The following is a 20,860-nucleotide window of genomic DNA, read 5'->3' on the forward strand; positions in this document are numbered from 1 at the left end:
AAAAATTAATTTTGTGAAATATTACCATCAACATAAGTTTTTGATCTTAGTCGCAAGTTGTTTTTGTAAAACGGGGCCCTGGTCTCCAAAGCTTCTGGAATTTGAATGGCAAAAACTTTGTTTCACAAAATATTGTAATAATTTTATCGACATTGAAATAAATTCTATTTATTCACTGCAATATTTATGAACCAGAATTTAGTTTTTAAACCCATTCAATTTTCAATTTGCTTTCTCCAGGATTAGCACATACATGTACATACATGCACCATTCCGTGATGCAAGATGAATTTTCCAGTCGGTGAGCAGAGTTTCGAGACGAGATAAATTAGTAAAGACAACAATGACATTAATTGTTGTGTACATAAATTATATTTGAAGACAACGGTGATAAGAATTCTCAGTACATTTCCTAGGAAGATACAAATTAGTGCAATTCTGGGGAGGGGGACTCAGTGTAATTCGGGGTTAGATACCTTATATCATAATCATACTGACTATACTATATATATATATATACTCTAAGGGTTAAAAATATTACAGAAACGAGTGTCTGTATCAAACATATTAAACATGTGTTAAAAGTAACATTAAAGAATAAATCAATCATCAATGGTTCACTAACATTTATTAAAAAACTAAAATGAGGATGTTCATTTGAATCTACTTTAAAATAGACTTCTTTTCAAACACTTGGTGCTATACACATTACATTACATGTATCTATCGCAATTGTGTACATGGCTTTGAAAATTTATTCAAAATATTTGGATTCATAATCTAAAAATGATTAACTGATTAAAAAAGATCTGCTAAAAGGCACACAGAACTACACAGAACTATTTGTTTGAAACACAATTCATTATATGAATATAAGCTTAGGACCTCCTGTTTCTGAAAGGTATGATCTGAGTTTCAACTCATATTCCCTCTGTTTGTCGGGCATTTTTAAGAAGCGAAACATATCGCTGACTACACCAAGCATACTCGGGAATTCCTCGCACTGTCTTTCTATATCATCCATGTAATTGATCAAAGGATATATGTACATTTCAAAAGATGATGCATGATACAAATGTATGTAGCACAGGTTTAGATTTTGCTTCAATTCACGGGTTTGTGATAAGACATCTTCTTTCAAAATCTGATCTTCAATGGTGCTCATATCTAAAGAATTTTGTTCGATGACATGTTTTAAACAACGTATGGCTGTTTCTATCGTAGAAAAACTAAGCGTTGCGTTCCTTTTTTCTAATTCTGCTAGACTATATCTGTACAGAAACTTTGCTATCGAAGTTAAATCTGATGATCGGGATTCTGGTACAGTCAACCAACCGATTGTATCATCTACCTCCCAGGGCAAAAGGTTTTTCAGTTGGAAAGCATTATCTCGTGTATAATTTGCTGACAGATTTAGTCCGTAGTCTCTGTCAAAATCTTTTGCAAGAATGATTCGAGATGACCGTTGGTCAATTTTGTCAATTACATCCTGTATGAAATCTTGAAAGTTCGGGGTATTTCTTTCTGAATCTGGAAGCAGTAGCAGCTGTTCATACATATTTTCCAGTAGCTGAGATACTGCGTCATAGAATCCCATTCTTGAGAGAACCTTTGCTGTGCGAATTGTTGTTGGAATTAGTGTTTTTTCGACCGTAGCCCTTAAATCTTTTGTTTGCATAAAAGACGGAACGTCTGACAGAATCAGATCTATCAAGTTTTTTCCAAACATAAATCCATGCATATCGGCAACAAACTGGATGATATTTACTGGAAATAGACGAATGGATTCAACGCACAAAGAAAGAGCATTGATGTCAGCTTCCGAAAAACTATCAAAAAGGTTATTGCTTGGTATAAAGTAGTGCGACAAAAAACCTGTTTTTAAGCAAGTCAACAATTTGCTGATGACATGCAGTATACAATCGCTGAAGCAGGTGTCCCAAGCACTAGAGGGCTTTTCCTCAGCTGCGTTCAAAAACACTGCTTTTAAGTGCTTTCGTTTCAGAGTCTTGTCAAGGTGGGATGTCATGTTTTCGAGCAACACTTTTATCACAAAATATCCATATTGTTGTGTTTTTGTTAGATTTGTAATTATTGTGAACTCTGCCAAAGAAAAATCGAATTTCCATTCAATGGTTGGATTTTCGCTTCTTGGGTGGGCTTTTGGAATTAACGTAACCTTTCTTCCTCTTACGCGGTCAATGAGAACAGCCGAGGGGAAATCATAGTTTCTTTTCTTCTCCCTCCATAGAGATGTCAGTGGAGGGAATGGGCATTGAAAACCAATATACTGGACTTCATATTCATGAAAATGCGGAACAGTCTTAATCCTCTCGGGAACCTCGTATGCTTTTAGATAAACATTTGAACCAATCTGCAAAACATTGTCATCTCTGCAATATATCTGAAGTTTAATTCTACAATAACCAGGGTGAGAACCTGATGTATCAACATATAAACGTGATGTCGAATTTTCTTTTTCAGGAGAAACTGCAAAAAGCACACTTTTGTCCTTTCTAATAATAACAATCCTTGGTTTCTTGAATTGCCGTTTTTTATAAAATTTACTCATTTTCTGTGAACGAGTTATGTCTTTCAACGTAAAATAGCATGGGTCACATAAGGGTCCTATAAAGTGGTAGTACAGAATTTCTCGATGTTCCCCTAAATAAAATAGACGACCCTGTGGTATCAAGTGAATTTTTTTTAGTGTTTGAGACAGGAGAATTTTCATTATGAAGGATAAATGTATTATTGGTATTCCTGTCAGCGAATCTATCTGTATTCCATCTTCTGTAAGGTGTTGAAACGATCCTAAATAGAGAAATCCAATTTTAGTAATCGAGACAAATAAATTTTATTACATGCAGAATGTTTTAAGAAACTCTAAAATGAGGTTAAACTTTAAGGCTTTCTTTAAGTATGGCAAAAAAGATTAAAATATAAGGCAGAAATCATTTCCAATCATTGTTAAGGTCACGTCTCACAATAACTTTGATGTAAGCCTAGAAATTTATGGAAATCAAAGATTAAGGTGTAAAATTATATTTAAGAGAGTAGAGCTTGTGTCAAAGATAAGGTCACAAATTAATGAACCTGATAAATCTCATTCGTAGGACTGCAGATGCCAAGTATCATACAGACTGATCGATAAATATTGACATAATAAAATATATTGCAAAAAAGTCGGATGTTAAGTTTAAAAATTCTGGTAATTTTCTTTAATGAATGTGCAACGTATCTAACACTTGCTTACATTAATCTTCATGTTGGCTGTATAAGATGGACAAATTGAGAGTGAACTGATAAAATTATCTTTGAAATTTAATGTACTTCGCCAATTACAGAATATTTTATACGTCTCCCAAAATAAAACTTAGTTACCTTCAGTTTCTTCAGACTGAAGACCCATTTGGATGTATGGTCTGAAGACACGTGTCCATTCCCTATAATTATTACAATTCTCTTCCATACCTCGGTCTTCACCCTCGTTCTCAGTAATGTTGTGCAAAGCAAACTTGGCAATTTCTTGTAATGTTGTCTCTGGTATGAATCTTTCGTCAATCATTCTTTTCACCTGTTGTGCTATAAAATGTCTTTTTGTATCAGAGTCAATATCCTTTGAACAACCTAGGATCCTTAGTATTAGAACCTCTGAAAATTATAAGCGTTAAATGTTTAGTGTATATCATTCGATCGTAAGAAGCAATAAACTGAATACTCTAATAAACAGTTTTACTTACTGTAGGGCCAGTGTCTTAACCATAGTTTTGGACGCAAACTTAAATAATGGAACTCGCCAAGATGACCAAGAAATATTGTCAAGCGATTTTGATGATTCTTGCACATTTTGCCTTTGACTTCAGTCCGACATATGTCATCACGATAGACGTTGAAGACGATGACTTCGAGGGAGAACAAATCAGCGACAGCCTGTAAAATGATATGATCGCTCCATTCACCAGACCTCGACATTCTTGTCAGATATTCCTCCCATGATTCCTCTGTTAAAAAGGAAGACAGGTGACCTTTGTCTTGATGGAAGGGATTCTGTCTTAGATACCTATGGATGTAAATATTTTTTTTTCTGTTGAATATCGAAATTGTGCACGTTCTTAGCAGCACAGCAAAGCATGTGCATGTATAACTGAATCGGTACGTTTCTTTTGTTAAACTACCCGTATATTATATAAATTGAATGTGCTTGGTTAAGCATGCTATCTGACTTTCATTCTGGAATATCAATTTCATTTTTTTTACAATAAACTTACTTTATTGCTGTGTGTCTCAGAGAGTCTATCGAATGCCCAAGACAGCCATTTATAAGCAATTGATCGGCAATAGCCCGAAACATACAGTTTCCATCGGAAATGACATCATATACATCAAAATCGTTGTCAGTTGCAAACTTCTGTATAGACCTTCGAAAGACTGGCATGTTGTGGTATTGTTCTACTCCCTGACCTAAAATAAATTCACAACAGAATAGGGAAAGGATTATATGCAATGATAAGTCATACAAAAGACCTTTTAGCAAGCAAATTCATTATCTGAGTTGGTTGGTGCAGATGTATTGAATATATTTTAATCGCGTGATTTGAGTTAGAATTCTTAAGTTATATCGTACTATATCTTCCCACATCTCTGGTGCCTGAAGATGGAGAACCGTGTCCATTTTCAAATTCATCGAAATGGAAATCGTCTTCCGTTGTAAAGGTATGATTTTCCCAGTATTCGTCCTCGCTGTCGAAGTAATCGATTTTGTCGATGTCTTCTCTTTTTTGTTCATCTGGATTCACATTTGACGCTGTGGAAAGTGTTTCGAAGTTTAATAACTTTTCCTTTAAACAGTTCTCGAAAACCACTTCTTCATTACCATCACACTCAGGCTGGTCTTCATTTCTCCACAACCCGCGAATAGGATGTTTCAGTGTTTCTTTCTCAATACATTGTGTAACATTTTGGGAAGACATTATGATAATTACGCCCTTTCTTTTAACCTATCTTCCACATAGCCTTTGTAGTATATTCTTCTGACATTATTAATACAATCTGTGGCAAACATATCTACTAATAAATCGTAAGTAATGAAAATAACAAATTGTTATGAAATAAGGACGGAAAAGATCATAATATGGCTTTCATCCAGGAAAAATAAAATTTCGTGATATAAATAAATGATTTTTATGATAAATAGTTATCAGTGGAATGGGTATTTGATTACTGAGTATTCATTGAAGAAGGAAAAAAGTAATTATAAAGATGTTAAGCATATGATCATAAAATTATCTAAGGAATCATTGTCACTGAAATTTGCATAATGGACGAACATTTTACATTTAATTTAGCAGATGATTGTAGAATTTTTTTACTTGCGGGTTACATTTTTCTCCCCTTTGTCTTATACAAGGTTTAATGAATTATATTGGGCTGGGTTTTTTTTTTGGCTTTGTTTTATTTGTTTTAGTAAATTAAAAAATCAACAAGAGTTATCTTTCCATTATCGCCCTTGAAAATATTTTTAGTGAAACAAAATATTAATTAATGTTAATAAACAATTGTGAATCTGAAATTTCTGTAACAATTACTAGTAAATGAATTATACATTAAGAGATAGAAATATCTCAATTTAGACAGTTTAAAGGAACTGAGTGTAAATTTTTTAGGTAAACTATTATAAATAATTAATTAAAATATTGGCAATAGAAACTAGAAATCCACATCTGAACGTTAGAATAGTTTTGATTGAGTTGACTATAAAATGGTCCTTGTAAATGAAATCTATGAAATCTGACATGACAATTCATTGAATTTTAGAGGAAATTGTCTTTAGAAAGTTATCTCTCTTAGCAGAGGGATATTGCCCCTTAAGACAAATAAAGGTCCTAATAACTTTAGAACATATTCAATCGGTCATATTAAGCCATGGAATTGTTTTAAATTCAATTTTTTTCAAAAAGTATGTAATACTAAACACATATAATACCTTTTGTAAATATTTTAGTCATATTCATTCATATCATGCTTTATCGATGAAAATAATTTTAAATTCTTTTTTTCTTTCTGAGAAAAATACGTGCTATTTCTGATGTAACAAATGTGTAAATTGAAAAAAAAAACCATTTACGAAAGAGACGAGGAAGAAGGTTCTTTAATATCAAAATAATCATATTTTAAATCAATATTTTTCATCTCTCACTAGATGCAAATACATGTAAAGTGACTGATTAAAAATCAAACAGTTCACAGTAAATATAAATAATGTAGTTTATCGCTTACTTCTAACTGCAGCAACACGTTGGATGATTGAGACCACAGTTACTTTTTTGCAAATATTAAATTAATATTTGGTTTTTATTTACAAATGTGTAGGGTTTTATAATATTAAAAACACCGATATGATCATCAGAAAATTAAGTAGTTGCGGCAATTGCTCGGAATCCATTTTACTTCTTCTTTTTCAATTTTCAGACACTGGTATGAACAAAATCAAATATCTGCTCGTGACCATTTAGTTTGGTCTGTTATTATTGCATGTGGAATTGGTTTTCAGATTTGCTATAGACATGCTCTCATTTTATAAAAAATTTCCCTAAGCTTAGTTAAATATAATCAATACGGAACTTTTTTGGGCATTATATTGAAAGGAAATGTGCCATTATATAATGTTATATCCGAGAGATAGAATGTCGTACTTATGAATTGTTGTCAGAGATGGAAACTTTTGACACAGAACGGATCTACAAAACAAATTTTCTTGGGAAATCTGATTAAATAAGGCATCAGAGGAAGAATGTACAGGAGATGAATCTAAAAAAAAATTGTTCAAGACGAATTTAATCCGTCTGGAAAAAATTCATTCCTTTCAAAAGGAAATTCAGTATGAATCACAAACGACGATTTTTCAAAGAAGATTGATTGCATAGACGATGCCAACATCACAAGAATCACTGCCAGATATTTAAAAAAAAACTGGGGCCAAGCTCGTCATAATCAACTGAAAATTCAATAATTTGAGTGCACCAACAATACACAGACCTTTTTGGCGACATGCTGATCATATTGAACAGAAAATACATGTACAACATCACCAAGGATCAGACAATAAAAAAATTACCATCTTCACATTGTGTACTACTGGGAAGTATACTTCAATCGCTACTTGGCTTCTATCACAGCCAAGATTTAGTACAAGTCAAAATCTGAAGTTTTATGAGTGAGTGACTATTAAAATCAGTTTTTTAATCCATTTTATAGCATAAACAAAACAAGGACCATTAGCTACTGGTACCACTTTACCTATTCGGAATGTGACTTGGGTGCATCAAGAATGTCCACTTCTCTTTTTGGCCATGCCCATCATATTCAACTGAAAATACAAAATTGTTTGATGGATTGCTTGTATGTTGTTGTCGTCCCTCTCGAGAATTTTTCATTCATACTGAGAAACCACACAAAACTGAAAACAGACAAGAAAATAAACCTACTGTCTTAAATCTGTGTACTGCTTTCCAGTACATTTTCATTGCTGTTGTTTATTTGTTTCTATCACAGCACAGCCAAGATTTAGTACAAGTCACATTCTGAAGTTTTATGAGTGAGTGGCTCAAAACAGTTTTTTAATCCACTGGGTTTGTTTATAGCATAAACAAAACCAGGGACATTAGCAACTGGTTCCACTTACACTACCAATTCAGAATGTGGCTTGTGTGCATCAACAATGTCCAATTCTCTTTCTCCTCACGCCTACATGTATCATCTTCAACTGAAAATACAAGATTGATTGACTGATTGAATTATTATGTGTTGTTAAACTTCCCTATCGAGAACTGTTCACTCATTTGGAGACCCAATAAAGAATTAAAAACAAACAAGAAATAAACTTACACTAACATTACCCATTCAGAATGTAGCTTGAAAGCATCAACAATGTCCACTTCTCTCTTTGGCTATGCCCATCATATTCAACTGAAAACTATATAATTGATTGATTGATTGTATGTTGTTTTGTCCCTCTTGAGAAATTTTCACTCATATGGAGACACCACACAAAATTGATGACAGACAAGAAAATAAACTTATTGTCGTAACCGAGGCCGAGTGTAATTATTTCTGCCCTAGGGATTTTGATACTTTTTTAATAAATAAGGATCACTTCATTATAAATAGGGATCTGACCTATAGGAACGGGCTTGGTTTTTTTCTCTACAAAAAGCTTGTCGATTTCCGTTCCGATTAATGACATTAGGCCGAATACATTTAACAATTTGTTTTTTCCTAAATCTTTATTTCAGTGAGTAGAGGTAGAAAAAACCTTTTCATTGATTTTCTGAGTTTGTTATCTCCAAATGTAATAAATGATATTTGTCTTTACTTCTCATTGTGCATAATGGTAATGTCTACTGTCTCTGAAATTCTATTCTTTATGTCTACGGATTTTTTCCGTAGATAAAATAAAACTTGCCATTAATGTGTGCAAATTATATAGGCCTAAATGAAATCCAAGGGAGTACAGTTACTGATAAATGTAGCCAAAACCAATGTGATTAAATTCTAAGGAATATATACAACTGAAATTCGACGCAGCTCAATGCTGTCAAGAATATCTATCAAATAACACAGAGTGAGTTACTCTTGTCCTCGGAGAAAGTGTGCTTATACTGAAGTATGTTCCGCCTGACTGACAACTGTACATTTGATTATTACGATTTGCCATCTCTTTAGTTTTTCTTGTATCAAGAATGGGCATACATAAACGATAGATAATTGAAGGAAAATACACAAGTCTATTAAAAAAAAAATCAAATTGTCTTTGAAAAGGCGAAATTTAAAACTTTAAAAGTGTGGTGCCAGGTGGATTCGAACCCGCGACTTTAAAAAGAAGCATTTCACGGAGTAAAACCAACTCCTATATCAACTGAGCTAGTCCGTCTATAAAAATGACAGGTCAAAATTTGAAGCAGATTTTCAAAATCAGGTTTCCTTATTTTTGTAGGTTTTTTGGGAATTTCGACCCTAAGGCAGGGGTGCCCCTAAAAAAATCCTATCTTAAATCATTCCTTACATCATAACCTATCAAAATATCACAATTTTATTTAGGGGCAGGCCTGCCCTGAAGGACCTCTAGGCCAAAATTCATGCAAAAATCAACGCTTTATCGGACAAAATGGTGTTTCAGTCAACTTTGAAGGTTTATTGTAAAGTTGTGAATAATAAATTTTAGGTATAAAATACAAATTTGGAAAATTTAGACATATGTACGGTAGAAAACAACAAATAAAGCTTAATTATTCAATGCCACTTTTTCCGGGAAATTGTTCTCTCCTATAGGTCAATTGTTTTGTTGAAGCGAATACATCCTTTTTACTGTTATATTTATTGTTTTATATGGCAAGCCCTTTTGCTATTTATTCGGAAAATAAAATTTAACTTAAAATTACAGAGATATCTCTCATTTTGAGAGATATCTCTTTAAAAATAGAGATATCTCTCATTTTGAAGAGATATCTCTATGAGAAAGAGATATCTCTTAAACTTAGAGAGATATCTCTAATACTTAGAGAGAAATCTCTTTTTATTAGAGAGATATCTCTTCCACTTGAAAAGATATCTTTTTCTCCTTGAGAGATATCTCTTTCGTGAAAAGAGATATCTATAAACGTTAAAGAGATATCTCTTTCACCTAGAGAGATATCTTTTTTACTTTTGGAGATATCTCTCAAGGATAAAGAGACATCTCTTAAAGTAAAAGAGATATCTCTCTTAGTTTATCTTAAGAGATATCTCTTAAAGTGAAAGAGATATCTTTCAAAAGTGTCTAAAAGAGATATCTCTTTCACTTTAAGAGATATCTCTTTGTCGCAAAGAGATATCTCTATACAAATTTTTTATTTAAGTTCCATTTCAAATGACTTCTCCCTTTACCGGAAGTAAACTTTTTATTGACGGAAGTATAGTTTATTATTCATAAGCTGAGAAAATTCGGTCCATTGCATATGCTTACTTTCGTTTTTGTGAATATTAAACTTTACGCATTTTTATCAACGAAGTTGCCATTATTATTTGTTGTTTCAAGTAAGGGATTTATAGCATTTTTGTCTACACAGTACATGTATTATTCAGGGTAATTCCTTGCTCAGTCTTTTTTTCTTGTAACAGAGAAACTATTCCAGAGACTTTACTTCATGTTTCGCTTTCGTTTTAAAGTGGAGAATTAATTATTCTATTTTAAGCATCACTGGAAAAGAGATATCTCTTTTATTAAAAGAGATATCTCTTAAGCTCATAAAGATATCTCTTTTTAAAAATCTAAAGAGATATCTCTCTAACTAAGAAAGATATCTCTTTTAACCTTGTTAAAGAGATATCTCTCTAACTTGAAGAGATATCTCTCTCGCTTAAAGAGATATCTCTCTAGCTTATAAAGATATCTCTCTAAGTAAAAGAGATATCTCTCTTACAAAAAGAGATATCTCTCTAAGCTATAAAGATATCTCTTTTAGATAAAGAGATATCTCTATAAACTAAAGAGATATCTCTTTATGTTAGAGAGATATCTCTATTATTGAAAGAAAATTTTTATTTCACGAATAAATAGTAAAAGGGCTTGCCATAGTTTTAAGATTTAAAAATCGAATGTTTACCACACCGATTTCTTCGGGGGCCATCTTAAAAGTTGTCAAATTTTACTATCGGACCCTATGGGAATTTGTTGAAAAAGCGCCAAATTATAACAATTTTTCCATATTTTTTGTATTTCTGCCCTAGAGATTTTTTTTTCATTCAAATAGATGAAAGTTATTGTAAAAAGTCACCAAATTCTGAAAGTTTAAAAAAGTTCACCATTTAGGTTGATTTAAGAATAAATTTCTAAGTTCAGAAGTTTATTTTTTCAAAGCTAAATATCTCTAAAATTGCCATATTACAGTATGAATAAATATCAGTGCAGATGAATTATCGGCGCATATGATTTTTTTCGGTAAAAAAATAGCGATGTGTAGATTTCTAGTATGTTTCTTTTGATGTTCTGTCATCAGTTTTTAGTATATTATTCATGGACGTCTTACAAGCGAGTCACACGTCATTCTTCAACGTCATGCATTGCATACAAAATCCGAAAATGGTGACGTCGTTAGAGCCATTTTAGCGGTTTTCCTCATTATATTTTCGTAAAATCACATTTTCAGACCAGTAGGGGTTAAAGATAATGTTAATTTTGTATTAAAATCAAAATATTTAGCAAGGGTTATTGTCGCACAAATGGCTGCAAGAAATTAAAAAGCTGCGCAGTCATGCGCACTCGAATTAGACTCGGCCTCGTTAAAACTGCGTACTGCTGGCATGTACATTTTGATTGCTGTTGTTTCTTGGTTCCTATCCCAGTCAAGAATTTTTACAAGTCACATTCTGATGTTTTTTTTTAATGATTGGGTTTGTTTAAAGCATAAACAAAACCAGAGGCATTAGCAAGAGGTACTGCTTACACTACCTATTCAGAATATGAATTGGGTGCATCTACAATGTTCACTTCTCTCTTTGGCTATGCCCATCATAATCAACTGAAAAATATAAAATTGATTGATTGTTTTCTTGTATATTGTTGTCGTCCCTCTTGAGAATTCTTCACTCATTTGTACACCTAATAAAGAATTGAACACAGACAAGAATATAAACTTACTGTTTTAAATCTGTGTGCTGCTGACAATTACACTTCCATCAGTGTTGTATCTTGGCTTCTATCACAGACAAGATTTAGTACAAGTCATATTCTGAAGTGTTATGAGTGAGTGGCTCAAAACAGTATTTTTTTTAATCCAGTGTTTATGCATAAAAAAAACCAGGGACATTAGTGACTGGTATCACTTTCACTACCTATTCAGAATGTAGCTTGATTGCATCAACAATGTCCACTTCTACTTTTGGCCATGCCCATCATACTCTACTGAAAAATACAAAAGTTTTTGATTGCTTGTATGTTGTTTAACGTCCCTCTCAAGAAATTTTCGCTCATATTGAGACACCATACAAATCTGGAAATTTACAAGGAAAACCTACTGTCTTAAATCTGTGTACTGCTGGCAAATAGTTTCTATCACAGCCAAGATTTAGTACAAGTCATATTCTGAAGTTTTATGTGTTAGTGGCTCAAAACAGTTTTTTTAATCCAATGGGTTTGTTTACAGCATAAACAAAACTAGGGACATTAGCAACTGGTACCACTTACACTGCCTATTCAGAATTTGAACTGAATGTATGAACAATGTCCACTTATCTCTTTGGTCATGCCCATCATATTAAACTGTAAATACAAAATTAAAAACAGACAAGGAAAAAAAATTACTCTCTTAAATCTGTGTATTGCTGGGAAGTAGATGTAGATTTCATTTGCTGTTGTTTCTTGGTACTATCTATCACAGCCAAGATTTAGTACAAGCCACACTCTGAATTTTAATGCGTGAGTGGCTCAAAGCAGTTTATAATCCATTGGGTTTGTTTACAGCATTGAAAAAACCAGGGACATTAGCAACTGGTACCACTTACACTCCCTATTGAGAATGTGACTCAAGTGTATCAACAATGTCCACTTAGCTCTTGACTTATGTCCACCATATTCAATTGAACATACAAATGTAACAGGAAAGGAGAAAATGCATTTTCTCCTTTCCTGTTACAGATTTAATAATAAATAAACCTGTTATCTACATATCCCTAGACCAGGCAGGACTTGGAAAGGGGAAACTAAATTTACTTCAAATACCCTACATCCTAACTGTTTCCTAACATGTGAAAAACGTGAAACTAAATCTAAGCCAAAACCTAGAGAACTTGTTAAACCATAAGGTTTTCTTAGTCCACTAAGTATCTAATCAAATAGTGCTCATAAACCATAAGGTTTTCTTAGCACAGAAAAGAGGAACTAACCATGAGGCTGTGTTCCCCAACCCAAGTGAAGAAAACTGCTCGAACACGGGTTTAAATACCCTGTCAAGGCCCAAAATAAAAACCAATGACTATCAAAGATCCTATAGCTAAATTAACCAATCAGAACGCAGGTATCAAAATTACTACGGAAAGACTGCCAACATGGATGACATTTCCTGTTTAAAAAGCAAAACATGTGGAATGTCAACTCATGTCCTCACTTATAAAAGACAAATAATAAAGGGCTTTTATGTAAGTAACAACTGAAAACAAATGGTAAATAGAATTATCAGATTGAAATACCAGCAAATACTTGTAAATAATGAATTACGAAACGATGGCTATGAAATAAAAATCTAAACCACTACACAAACAAACACAAAATAATACGTATCGTCTTCAATCTGTGTAATGCTTGCACCTAGACTTTAATGTATTGATGTTGTTTCCTGGTATCTATCACAACCAAGACCGCCGAATCATTGCTAAAATATTGCCCACTCGTCGTTAAACAATAATCAGTTACAACAGTTCTGAAGTTTTAAGAGTGAGTGGTTGAATACAGTTTATTTCTATCCATTTGGTTTTAGTATACCATAGACAAAAGCAATGATATTAGTAGGTGGTACCGTTTTCCTTTTGCCGTTTTGATTAACCTTACTAAGGGAAAAACATTTTATGATCTAGATATTTACCATTCCAGCTGTGAATGAGTGATATATTAGTCCATTAATATTACATTGTTTGTTTCTAATGCAACTTCAACTATGAGACAATGTGTGTTATAAACATAAACAAATCCAAAAATTATTCCAGAAAGTATCGTGGTATGATTTTCTCTCAAGGTTCTCTCAAGGTTTCAGAGTTAGTTAAAGTGACTGTTAAAATCTTTGATTTTTGGAGACTCTCATTTGCAATATGACTTAGATTTTTTCCCTAAAATAATTACGGATGCCGGCATGGCCGCATAGTACGTCAACCAAACACGGGTAACGTCAATATCCTAGGTGGAAAGTGTATAGGATCCTTATGATTTTGGAGCGTTGATTTCTTTTTATCAAATTCTTAAATTAAAAGCCCATGCACATAATTCAATACACTGACAGGTATAAAATGAAGGTATATTTGATCTGGAAGTAAATTTGGGGAACGTAACTGCCATGTACACTTTCAATAAAAAATGGACCTAGCAAAAAATCAAATATTTTAAGAATTTTTATTTTCTTTAAGTTTAATACTAGTTTAAACTGCAAATTCTAAAAAATAATGGCTGAAACAGTTGCATCATTGTGTTCACTAGTCATAACAATTAAAAATGACGTCATCGATACAGAGTTCGAAACGTGCTGGTCTCGAGAACTTTGGGGACGATTTTAGGGTACGGACGAATTTAGGGTACACAACGATACTTGTGCTTATTTCATGACAATACATTCGTTTTATTTTGAATGAAAATTATAAAGATAAAAATATGAACATTGACATAAAACGCATTATAACGTCAATATCTCCAAACCTGATTTCTCTTTTATAGGCCCCAATTTCTATTTTTATTTTAATCCTCTCCTTCTTTCCGTGCATCCAAAGCCTTCGCGGCCTACAACTCGTGTGAAGTCATGGTAACAGTATCCGGGTCGTTCGGAGCGGGTATGGTGCAAAAATAATCCGGAATATTAAGAGATATTATATCATTTTTTGAAATTAAAAAGAAAAAACATTAAAAAATAATGATAATCAATTAAATATTAATTCGTGCTTATAGTGTTCATGTCCGTTTTGGGTCACCATATGTTTCCCGAATTTTCGGAAAGATTGGTAATGGTAAAAGTAGACCATATGCGTAAATATTAAATTATATTAATGCAAATAAGTTTTTATTTTATTTCTTCAATATAATTTTATGCAATTGAATTATCCCACATAAACACTTATCTATCAAACAACAAATTCAGATAGCGGTACTGTCCGAATTACTCAATATTAATTAATTTGTTTAACTTGCAACTAACTTTACCCAAACCTAATTCTCCATTGTGACGTTTAGTTGTTTTATTTTTCTTATCCGACTGTCGGATTTCCTAAAGGAAGCAGAGCTAGATCAACTCTCATCAAAATGTTGGGCAGGTCTTTCTTTGCTGACATGGATAACGATCCATTTTTTGAGTAAGCATAATTTTTGTTGTTACAAATTTAAAATGGTGATTGGTTTTAAGAGTTACATGTGGTTTCATTTTGACCACAATTGGTCTTGGTCATAGGTTTATGTCTCATCTTTTAACTGTATCTCCATATATGTTGTAAGATGTATAATTTAAGCACAATGTAATGAACTGAAGATGAACTTGATGTTATCATGGTTATTGCTTAAATACATGAGTAAACAATTGGCAAAATTCCATTATATTTTTATCACTGCAGGGGGCATCGAGAACATATGAGAAATATGGATAGAATGTTTCAGAATCCCTTTGGGAGCATGTTTGGGGGCAATCCCATGCTGCAAGAGCCAAGAAGAGGGGGTCAGCAAATGGCGGTTGCCCCACGTAACAACCAAGCAATGTCTCCTTTTGGCTTTGACTTTGGCTTCAACAACATTTTTAGTAACATGAACAACATGATGGCGAATATGGAAAGAACATTTGTAAGTCAGTCAGGGTAAAATTATGGTTTGTTGTGTAAGATCTTAAAAATATGTTGTTAAACATATCAGCTACGAAGGCAAATAGTTTAGGCTTATAATTGATTTACAAAATTACATTCTCTGAGTATATACTGTATACAGGGTTAATATTTTCGCCCCATGTTATTTTCACCCTTTTGCACTAGCGAACTAGTTTGCCCCGTTTTAAATTCGCCCAGTCATAGTTTTGTTTGAGAAATTATGCTGTGTAATTTGAATTCGCACCGTTTTAATTTAAATTCACCCAATCAGGAAGAGGGCGAAAGGGGCGAAAATAAAACGGGGGTGAAAATTTCCATGTATACAGTAGTCTGATTACTATAGATCATGATGCAATAAGTTTATACTTACACCATTTTCAATTTTTGTTTAAAAATGATGAAATAATGATAAAAAAAAATCTAAATGTCCTTTGTTTTTATTATAGGAGAGTGCCAGAAATAACCCAAATGCACAGGTATTTTCCCAGTCTGCTGTATATTCCTATACAAACACAGGAGGAGAGGGAAGCAGACCCAGAGTGTATGAGGCCACATCCTCAACCCTACAAGCCCCTGGGGGAGTAAGTGCTAAAATGGTTGCTTCTATATGTATTTTGTTAAATTGTAGCATTTTTAGCTCACCTCAACGAAGTTGGGGGAGCTTATGTAATACCCTCGGCGTCGGCGTCGGCGTCGGTGTCGGCGTCGGCGTCCCGGGTTAAGGTTAAGTTTTTTGGAGCAGTTTTCTTTTTAAGTACTTCTATGTCCTATATTGATTAGACATGCATGGAAGATGGTTCTAGTGTGTTTCATTGTACCAGTCAAAGTTTCAGATGCTGCAATTTTAGCAAAGGAATGACCAGGTTAATGTTTTTGAAGCAGGTTAACATTTTTGGTGCAGTTTTTGGTGTAGGTTTCATTTCCAAGTAACTATAAGCCCTATGTTAACCAAACTTGCATGGATGATACATCTAAGGATGCATACTACCGGGCTTGCTTCGGATGCTGAATCTGACCTACTTTTTCCGGTTGAGTGAACAGGTTAAATTTTTTTGGTGCAGGTTTCATTTCCAAGTATCTGTAAGTCCTATGTTGACCAAACTTGCATGGATGATACATCTAAGGATGGATACAACCAGGCTTGCTTCGGATGCTGAATCTGACCTACATTTTCCGGTTGAGTGAACAGGTTAAAGTTTTTGGTGCAGGTTTCATTTCCAAGTATCTGTAAGTCCTATGTTGACCAAACTTGCATGGATGATACATCTAAGGATGGATACTACCAGGCTTGCTTCGGATGCTGAATCTGACCTACATTTTCCGGTTGAGTGAACAGGTTAAAGTTTTTGGTGCAGGTTTCATTTCCAAGTAACTATAAGCCCTATGTTGACCAAACTTGCATGGATGATACATCTAAGGATGGATACTACCGAGCTTGCTTCGGATGCTGAATCTGACCTACATTTTCCAGTTGAGTGAACAGGTTAAAGTGTTTGGAGCAGGTTTCATTTGCAAGTAACTATGAGTTCTTTAATGACCAATCTTGCATGGATGATAAATCTAAGGATGCACACTACCGGGCTTCCTTCGGATGCTGAATCTGACCTACATTTTCCGGTTGAGTGAACAAGTAAAAGTTTTTGGTGCAGGTTTCATTTCCAAGTAACTATGAGTTCTTTAATGACCAATCTTGCATGGATGATACATCTTAGGATGCATACTACCAGGCTTGCTTCGGATGCTGAATCTGACCTACATTTTGTGGATGAGTGAAAATGTTAGTTTTTGATGTATGTTTCATTTCCAATTAACTATGAGCCTTATAATGTGCAAACTTGCATGGACGATACATCTTAGGATGCACACTAATGGACTTGCTTCGGATGCTGAATTCGACATATATATTTTTCAGATAATAGACCAGGTTAAAGTTATGGTTGCAGGTCTATTACCAAAAAACTTTAAGGCTTTTATAACATTGTTTAAACCAAACTTGCACAAATGTTGCATCAAGAGATGAAAACTCAAATTTGCTTTAGATGCTGAATTACATTTTCATGAAGAAGAACTACTTTAAATTTTTTATGTTGGTCTACTTCAAAGTATCAGATCAAAATTGCTTAGATATTTTCATTTTTGGAATGTACATTTTTTGTTGGTTAATTGTGTGACTTTGCCTTATTTAAAGACAACATTCGTTGAGGTGAGCTCTGTAATCTCTGATTACCTATGTTTATACTTTGCCCCGGGTATTTGTAAATGAGATAGTTATTAGTAATACAGTTTTTCTTCATGGACAAAGGGTTTGAAAAAAATTTAAAAGGAAAAGACCACAAAAATCATTTTGGGAGCAAGGAGCTGAGTTTTTTTTTTTTTTTTCTTTTTCTTTACAGTTTTGAAATCTATTATAATTGTCAGTGGGTGTTATCTTACCAATGTAAATAGTGATTTATAAATTTCAGATAAGAGAAACCAGGAAAACTGTAAGGGATTCAGAAAGAGGTGACAAAATGGCCATTGGACACCACATAAGGGATCGAGCTCACATCATTCAGAAAACTCGGCGCAGGGATGGGGACATTGAGGAGGAGCAAGAGCTCATTAACCTGGAAGAAAGTAGGAGTTTAATTTATATACACTTCCATACATTGTCTTTTTTTTAATCGATTGATGTATTGCAGCTATATATTTTATAATTAAGGTTAGAAGGAATAGAGAGAATTGATATTTCTAACATAATGTTACTCCATTACATGAATTCTTTAATAGTATGGTAGTACCATACTATTAATTAAGGGTATACTTAACACAAACAAAAATTTAATGCATGGATTGATTTATATCTTTTGACTGATTTTGATTTGAAATTACACAAGAATAATAAATCCATCAAATATAAAGAAATTGTAAGTTATCTTTGTTCTTTAGATATTAGACTTGATTTGTTTGCTCTCTATGCAATTCAATACAAAATTTTGCACAATTTACCTAATACATGTGTATGACAAATTCTTATCAATTTCTCCCATTATACCCGGTAAACATTATTCATATAACCAGTTTGAATGTAAATCTATGAGGAATATTGCTGATGTCTGAAAAACAGTTTGTGTTATTTATCTTGAATTGATTTTTTTTTTTGAAGAGTTACCCCATATGGAAAGTATGTATACTATGAGTACATTGTTTGAAAATGCCCAACTGTCAATGAATTGTCAAAAATTAGTTGCAAGGGTGAAAGGGAATTGTAGCTCATCATGTGTAACATGGAGTTCAGTATTCAATTCTTTTTAAATAATTTTACCAGGTGAAAAAGAGAGGTTTGATAGAGAGTTTGAAGAGAAGAAAAGGGAATCGATGAGAGGTCTGGAGTATAGACGCAGAGGTGAAAGGTCAGAAAGAAAAGCCCTCCCTGATCCTAATGAGAGGCGGAGCTACAGGGACCGTGAGAGAAGGGAGAGGAATTAAGGTAGGGACCATATATTAAATTTTTACTGTGTAATCACTATACTTCAGAGGAGGTTAATTTTTGTCGTTTTCCAGGTATAGAGATCCAGATATTCATATTCCCACCAAATTGTCAAAGTTTTATACTACAGACAGTACAATGGTCTTCCTTTAACCACGAAATTAAATCCCGACAAATGTTATTTTTCCTTAAAACCTAAAATTTTGACTCTTCGAAATTATGTTTGTGTCCCTTTTTATGGTAACACTAATTCATTTAATAGTATATAAATTATAAAGCCAATAAATTCTGCAATGTTTCCCAGTAGAAAGGAGAGCAGTGAAGCTTGTAAACATTCCATAACTTGTTAAAAAACATTTTTCCTCTTTTTTTTACAGACTCCAAATTAAAAAAAAATGGTTTGAGAGAATTGTGCAAGAGATGGATGCTACAGAATACCTGGTGATAACTATTATTTATGTAATAAATTATAACTGAAAGGAATCTGTGAGAGGATGGATCTCTACAATATTTCAGCTGTTGTTGTACTAAAAGCAAGAACTGACTTATTTTAATTCAAATTGATTGTACTTAGGTAGTGAATGCAACAGACAAAAGAGTTTTCACAAAGAATCTTGCAGATTTTTTTTGTTCAGCATTTTTCTGTGCAAATTGAAATCCGTCCTTTCTATCTCTCTGTTTGCATACATCATCTTGCCAGAGGAGCTTTTTGGATCTGGATTATCTCCCTTTTTAGTTGTGCAGTTTAAATGTGTAGTCCTTTAATATTTAATATGTTACACAATTTTATTATCATTATTTTTTTTTTTGTTAGTGGCCAGAGTTTATCTCTATAAATAAGTATTTATATAATGAATGTATCACACACCTTTAGGTCTAATACCTAGCATATACATTGTCCATTTACTTGTAAGTTTTTCTGTGTGTGTCACAATGATATGTACCAGGTTTTTTCAGTTTTATGTTTTAAAATAACTGTTCATTTTTACTTGATCGTTTTAATAATTAATTTCAACAATGATGCCAAAAAGGTTTCCTTAAAGTTAGTACAAATCTTTTGTCTTTGATTTATGAAATGTATAATGACATAAAAGATGTGTTGGATATTTATTGAATGATGGATCACATTTATAAAACCTAATGAATGTAAAATATATCGTAACCTTTTCATTATTGATTGATATATAAATAATTCTTTTTCTGTAAAATGCTTGCAAATTTTTAAACAAAGAAAAGGGTTTCTAATGTTTTGTACTATAAAGAAGGAATATACATTTGTACAATGAACATGAGAAAAATTCAATCATCTTATGGAAGGGATGTATAATTTACTATTTAACATTCCTGTTTACTAACATTCCTTAGATAATAATGAATTAAATTGTGACTTGGCTTGTACAAGCTCAAACTACTAGTATTTTTTCATTATTGTCATGTTTGCAATCAGTAGCTCATGATTTAATTGTCTCTCAAATGCTTACATTTCTAAACGAGATTCAGTAGCTCAAGAAGAATTGGTAAAAACCTTTGTTCCTTTTTTCCCTAGGGTCTCTTGGTGTATATTTTTGATCAGTACAATTCAATTATCCAGTGATAATATAAAATCCAGTATGCCATACATATTGTTTGTATATTTATTGTGTGTGTGTTTTTTTTTCATTGAATAAATAGAAACATGCATTGAAAATTTTTTTTATCTGTATTTTAACTGAATTGAGGGCTTCCATGATTCTGTCAACGAAGTCACAATATGTGGCAATTGAAGAAACTCGGTTGTTGGTTTTTACCTTGTTTGTCTGAAGAAACTTT

At 33.0% G+C, this 20,860-nt stretch overlaps 2 protein-coding genes across 2 annotated transcripts; one reads left to right on the forward strand and one right to left on the reverse strand.

Annotated features, from left to right (window-relative positions):
- Positions 1–862: 862 nt before the first annotated feature.
- On the reverse strand, positions 863–5,027 carry LOC134270850 (uncharacterized). The gene is made up of 5 exons (XM_062753097.1): positions 4,628–5,027; positions 4,272–4,464; positions 3,744–4,063; positions 3,385–3,654; positions 863–2,814 (listed from the first exon to the last, which is right to left on the reverse strand). The coding sequence occupies exons 1-5, from the start codon at positions 4,971–4,973 to the stop codon at positions 863–865; spliced, it is 3,081 nt and encodes a 1,026-aa protein (XP_062609081.1). The 5' UTR covers positions 4,974–5,027.
- Positions 5,028–14,965: 9,938 nt separating this feature from the next.
- On the forward strand, positions 14,966–20,738 carry LOC134270868 (myeloid leukemia factor 2-like). Its single transcript, XM_062753120.1, has 6 exons — positions 14,966–15,084; positions 15,340–15,562; positions 16,029–16,163; positions 18,045–18,198; positions 18,890–19,051; positions 19,429–20,738. Exons 1-5 carry the CDS (start codon positions 15,035–15,037, stop codon positions 19,048–19,050), a joined length of 723 nt encoding a protein of 240 aa, XP_062609104.1. The 5' UTR covers positions 14,966–15,034; the 3' UTR covers position 19,051; positions 19,429–20,738.
- The last annotated feature ends 122 nt before the right edge of the window (positions 20,739–20,860 follow it).

This window comes from Saccostrea cucullata, unplaced genomic scaffold (assembly GCF_032062105.1).
Source record: "Saccostrea cucullata isolate Sc308-1 unplaced genomic scaffold, CSIRO_AGI_Scuc_v1 ctg193, whole genome shotgun sequence".
NCBI lineage: Eukaryota > Metazoa > Mollusca > Bivalvia > Ostreida > Ostreidae > Saccostrea > Saccostrea cuccullata.

Bases quoted from the DNA above. Each gene is read 5' to 3' on its own strand.
- LOC134270850 (XM_062753097.1), bottom strand. From the start codon at position 4,973: ATGTCTTCCCAAAATGTTACACAATGTATTGAGAAAGAAACACTGAAA. The intron at 3,655-3,743 runs GTAAGTAAAACT...TATAATTTTCAG, and splicing joins GTTAAGACACTGGCCCTACA to AGGTTCTAATACTAAGGATC. The intron at 2,815-3,384 runs GTAACTAAGTTT...TTCTCTATTTAG, and splicing joins TCAGTCTGAAGAAACTGAAG to GATCGTTTCAACACCTTACA.
- LOC134270868 (XM_062753120.1), top strand. From the start codon at position 15,035: ATGTTGGGCAGGTCTTTCTTTGCTGACATGGATAACGATCCATTTTTT. The intron at 15,085-15,339 runs GTAAGCATAATT...TTATCACTGCAG, and splicing joins GATAACGATCCATTTTTTGA to GGGGCATCGAGAACATATGA. The intron at 16,164-18,044 runs GTAAGTGCTAAA...TATAAATTTCAG, and splicing joins CCCTACAAGCCCCTGGGGGA to ATAAGAGAAACCAGGAAAAC.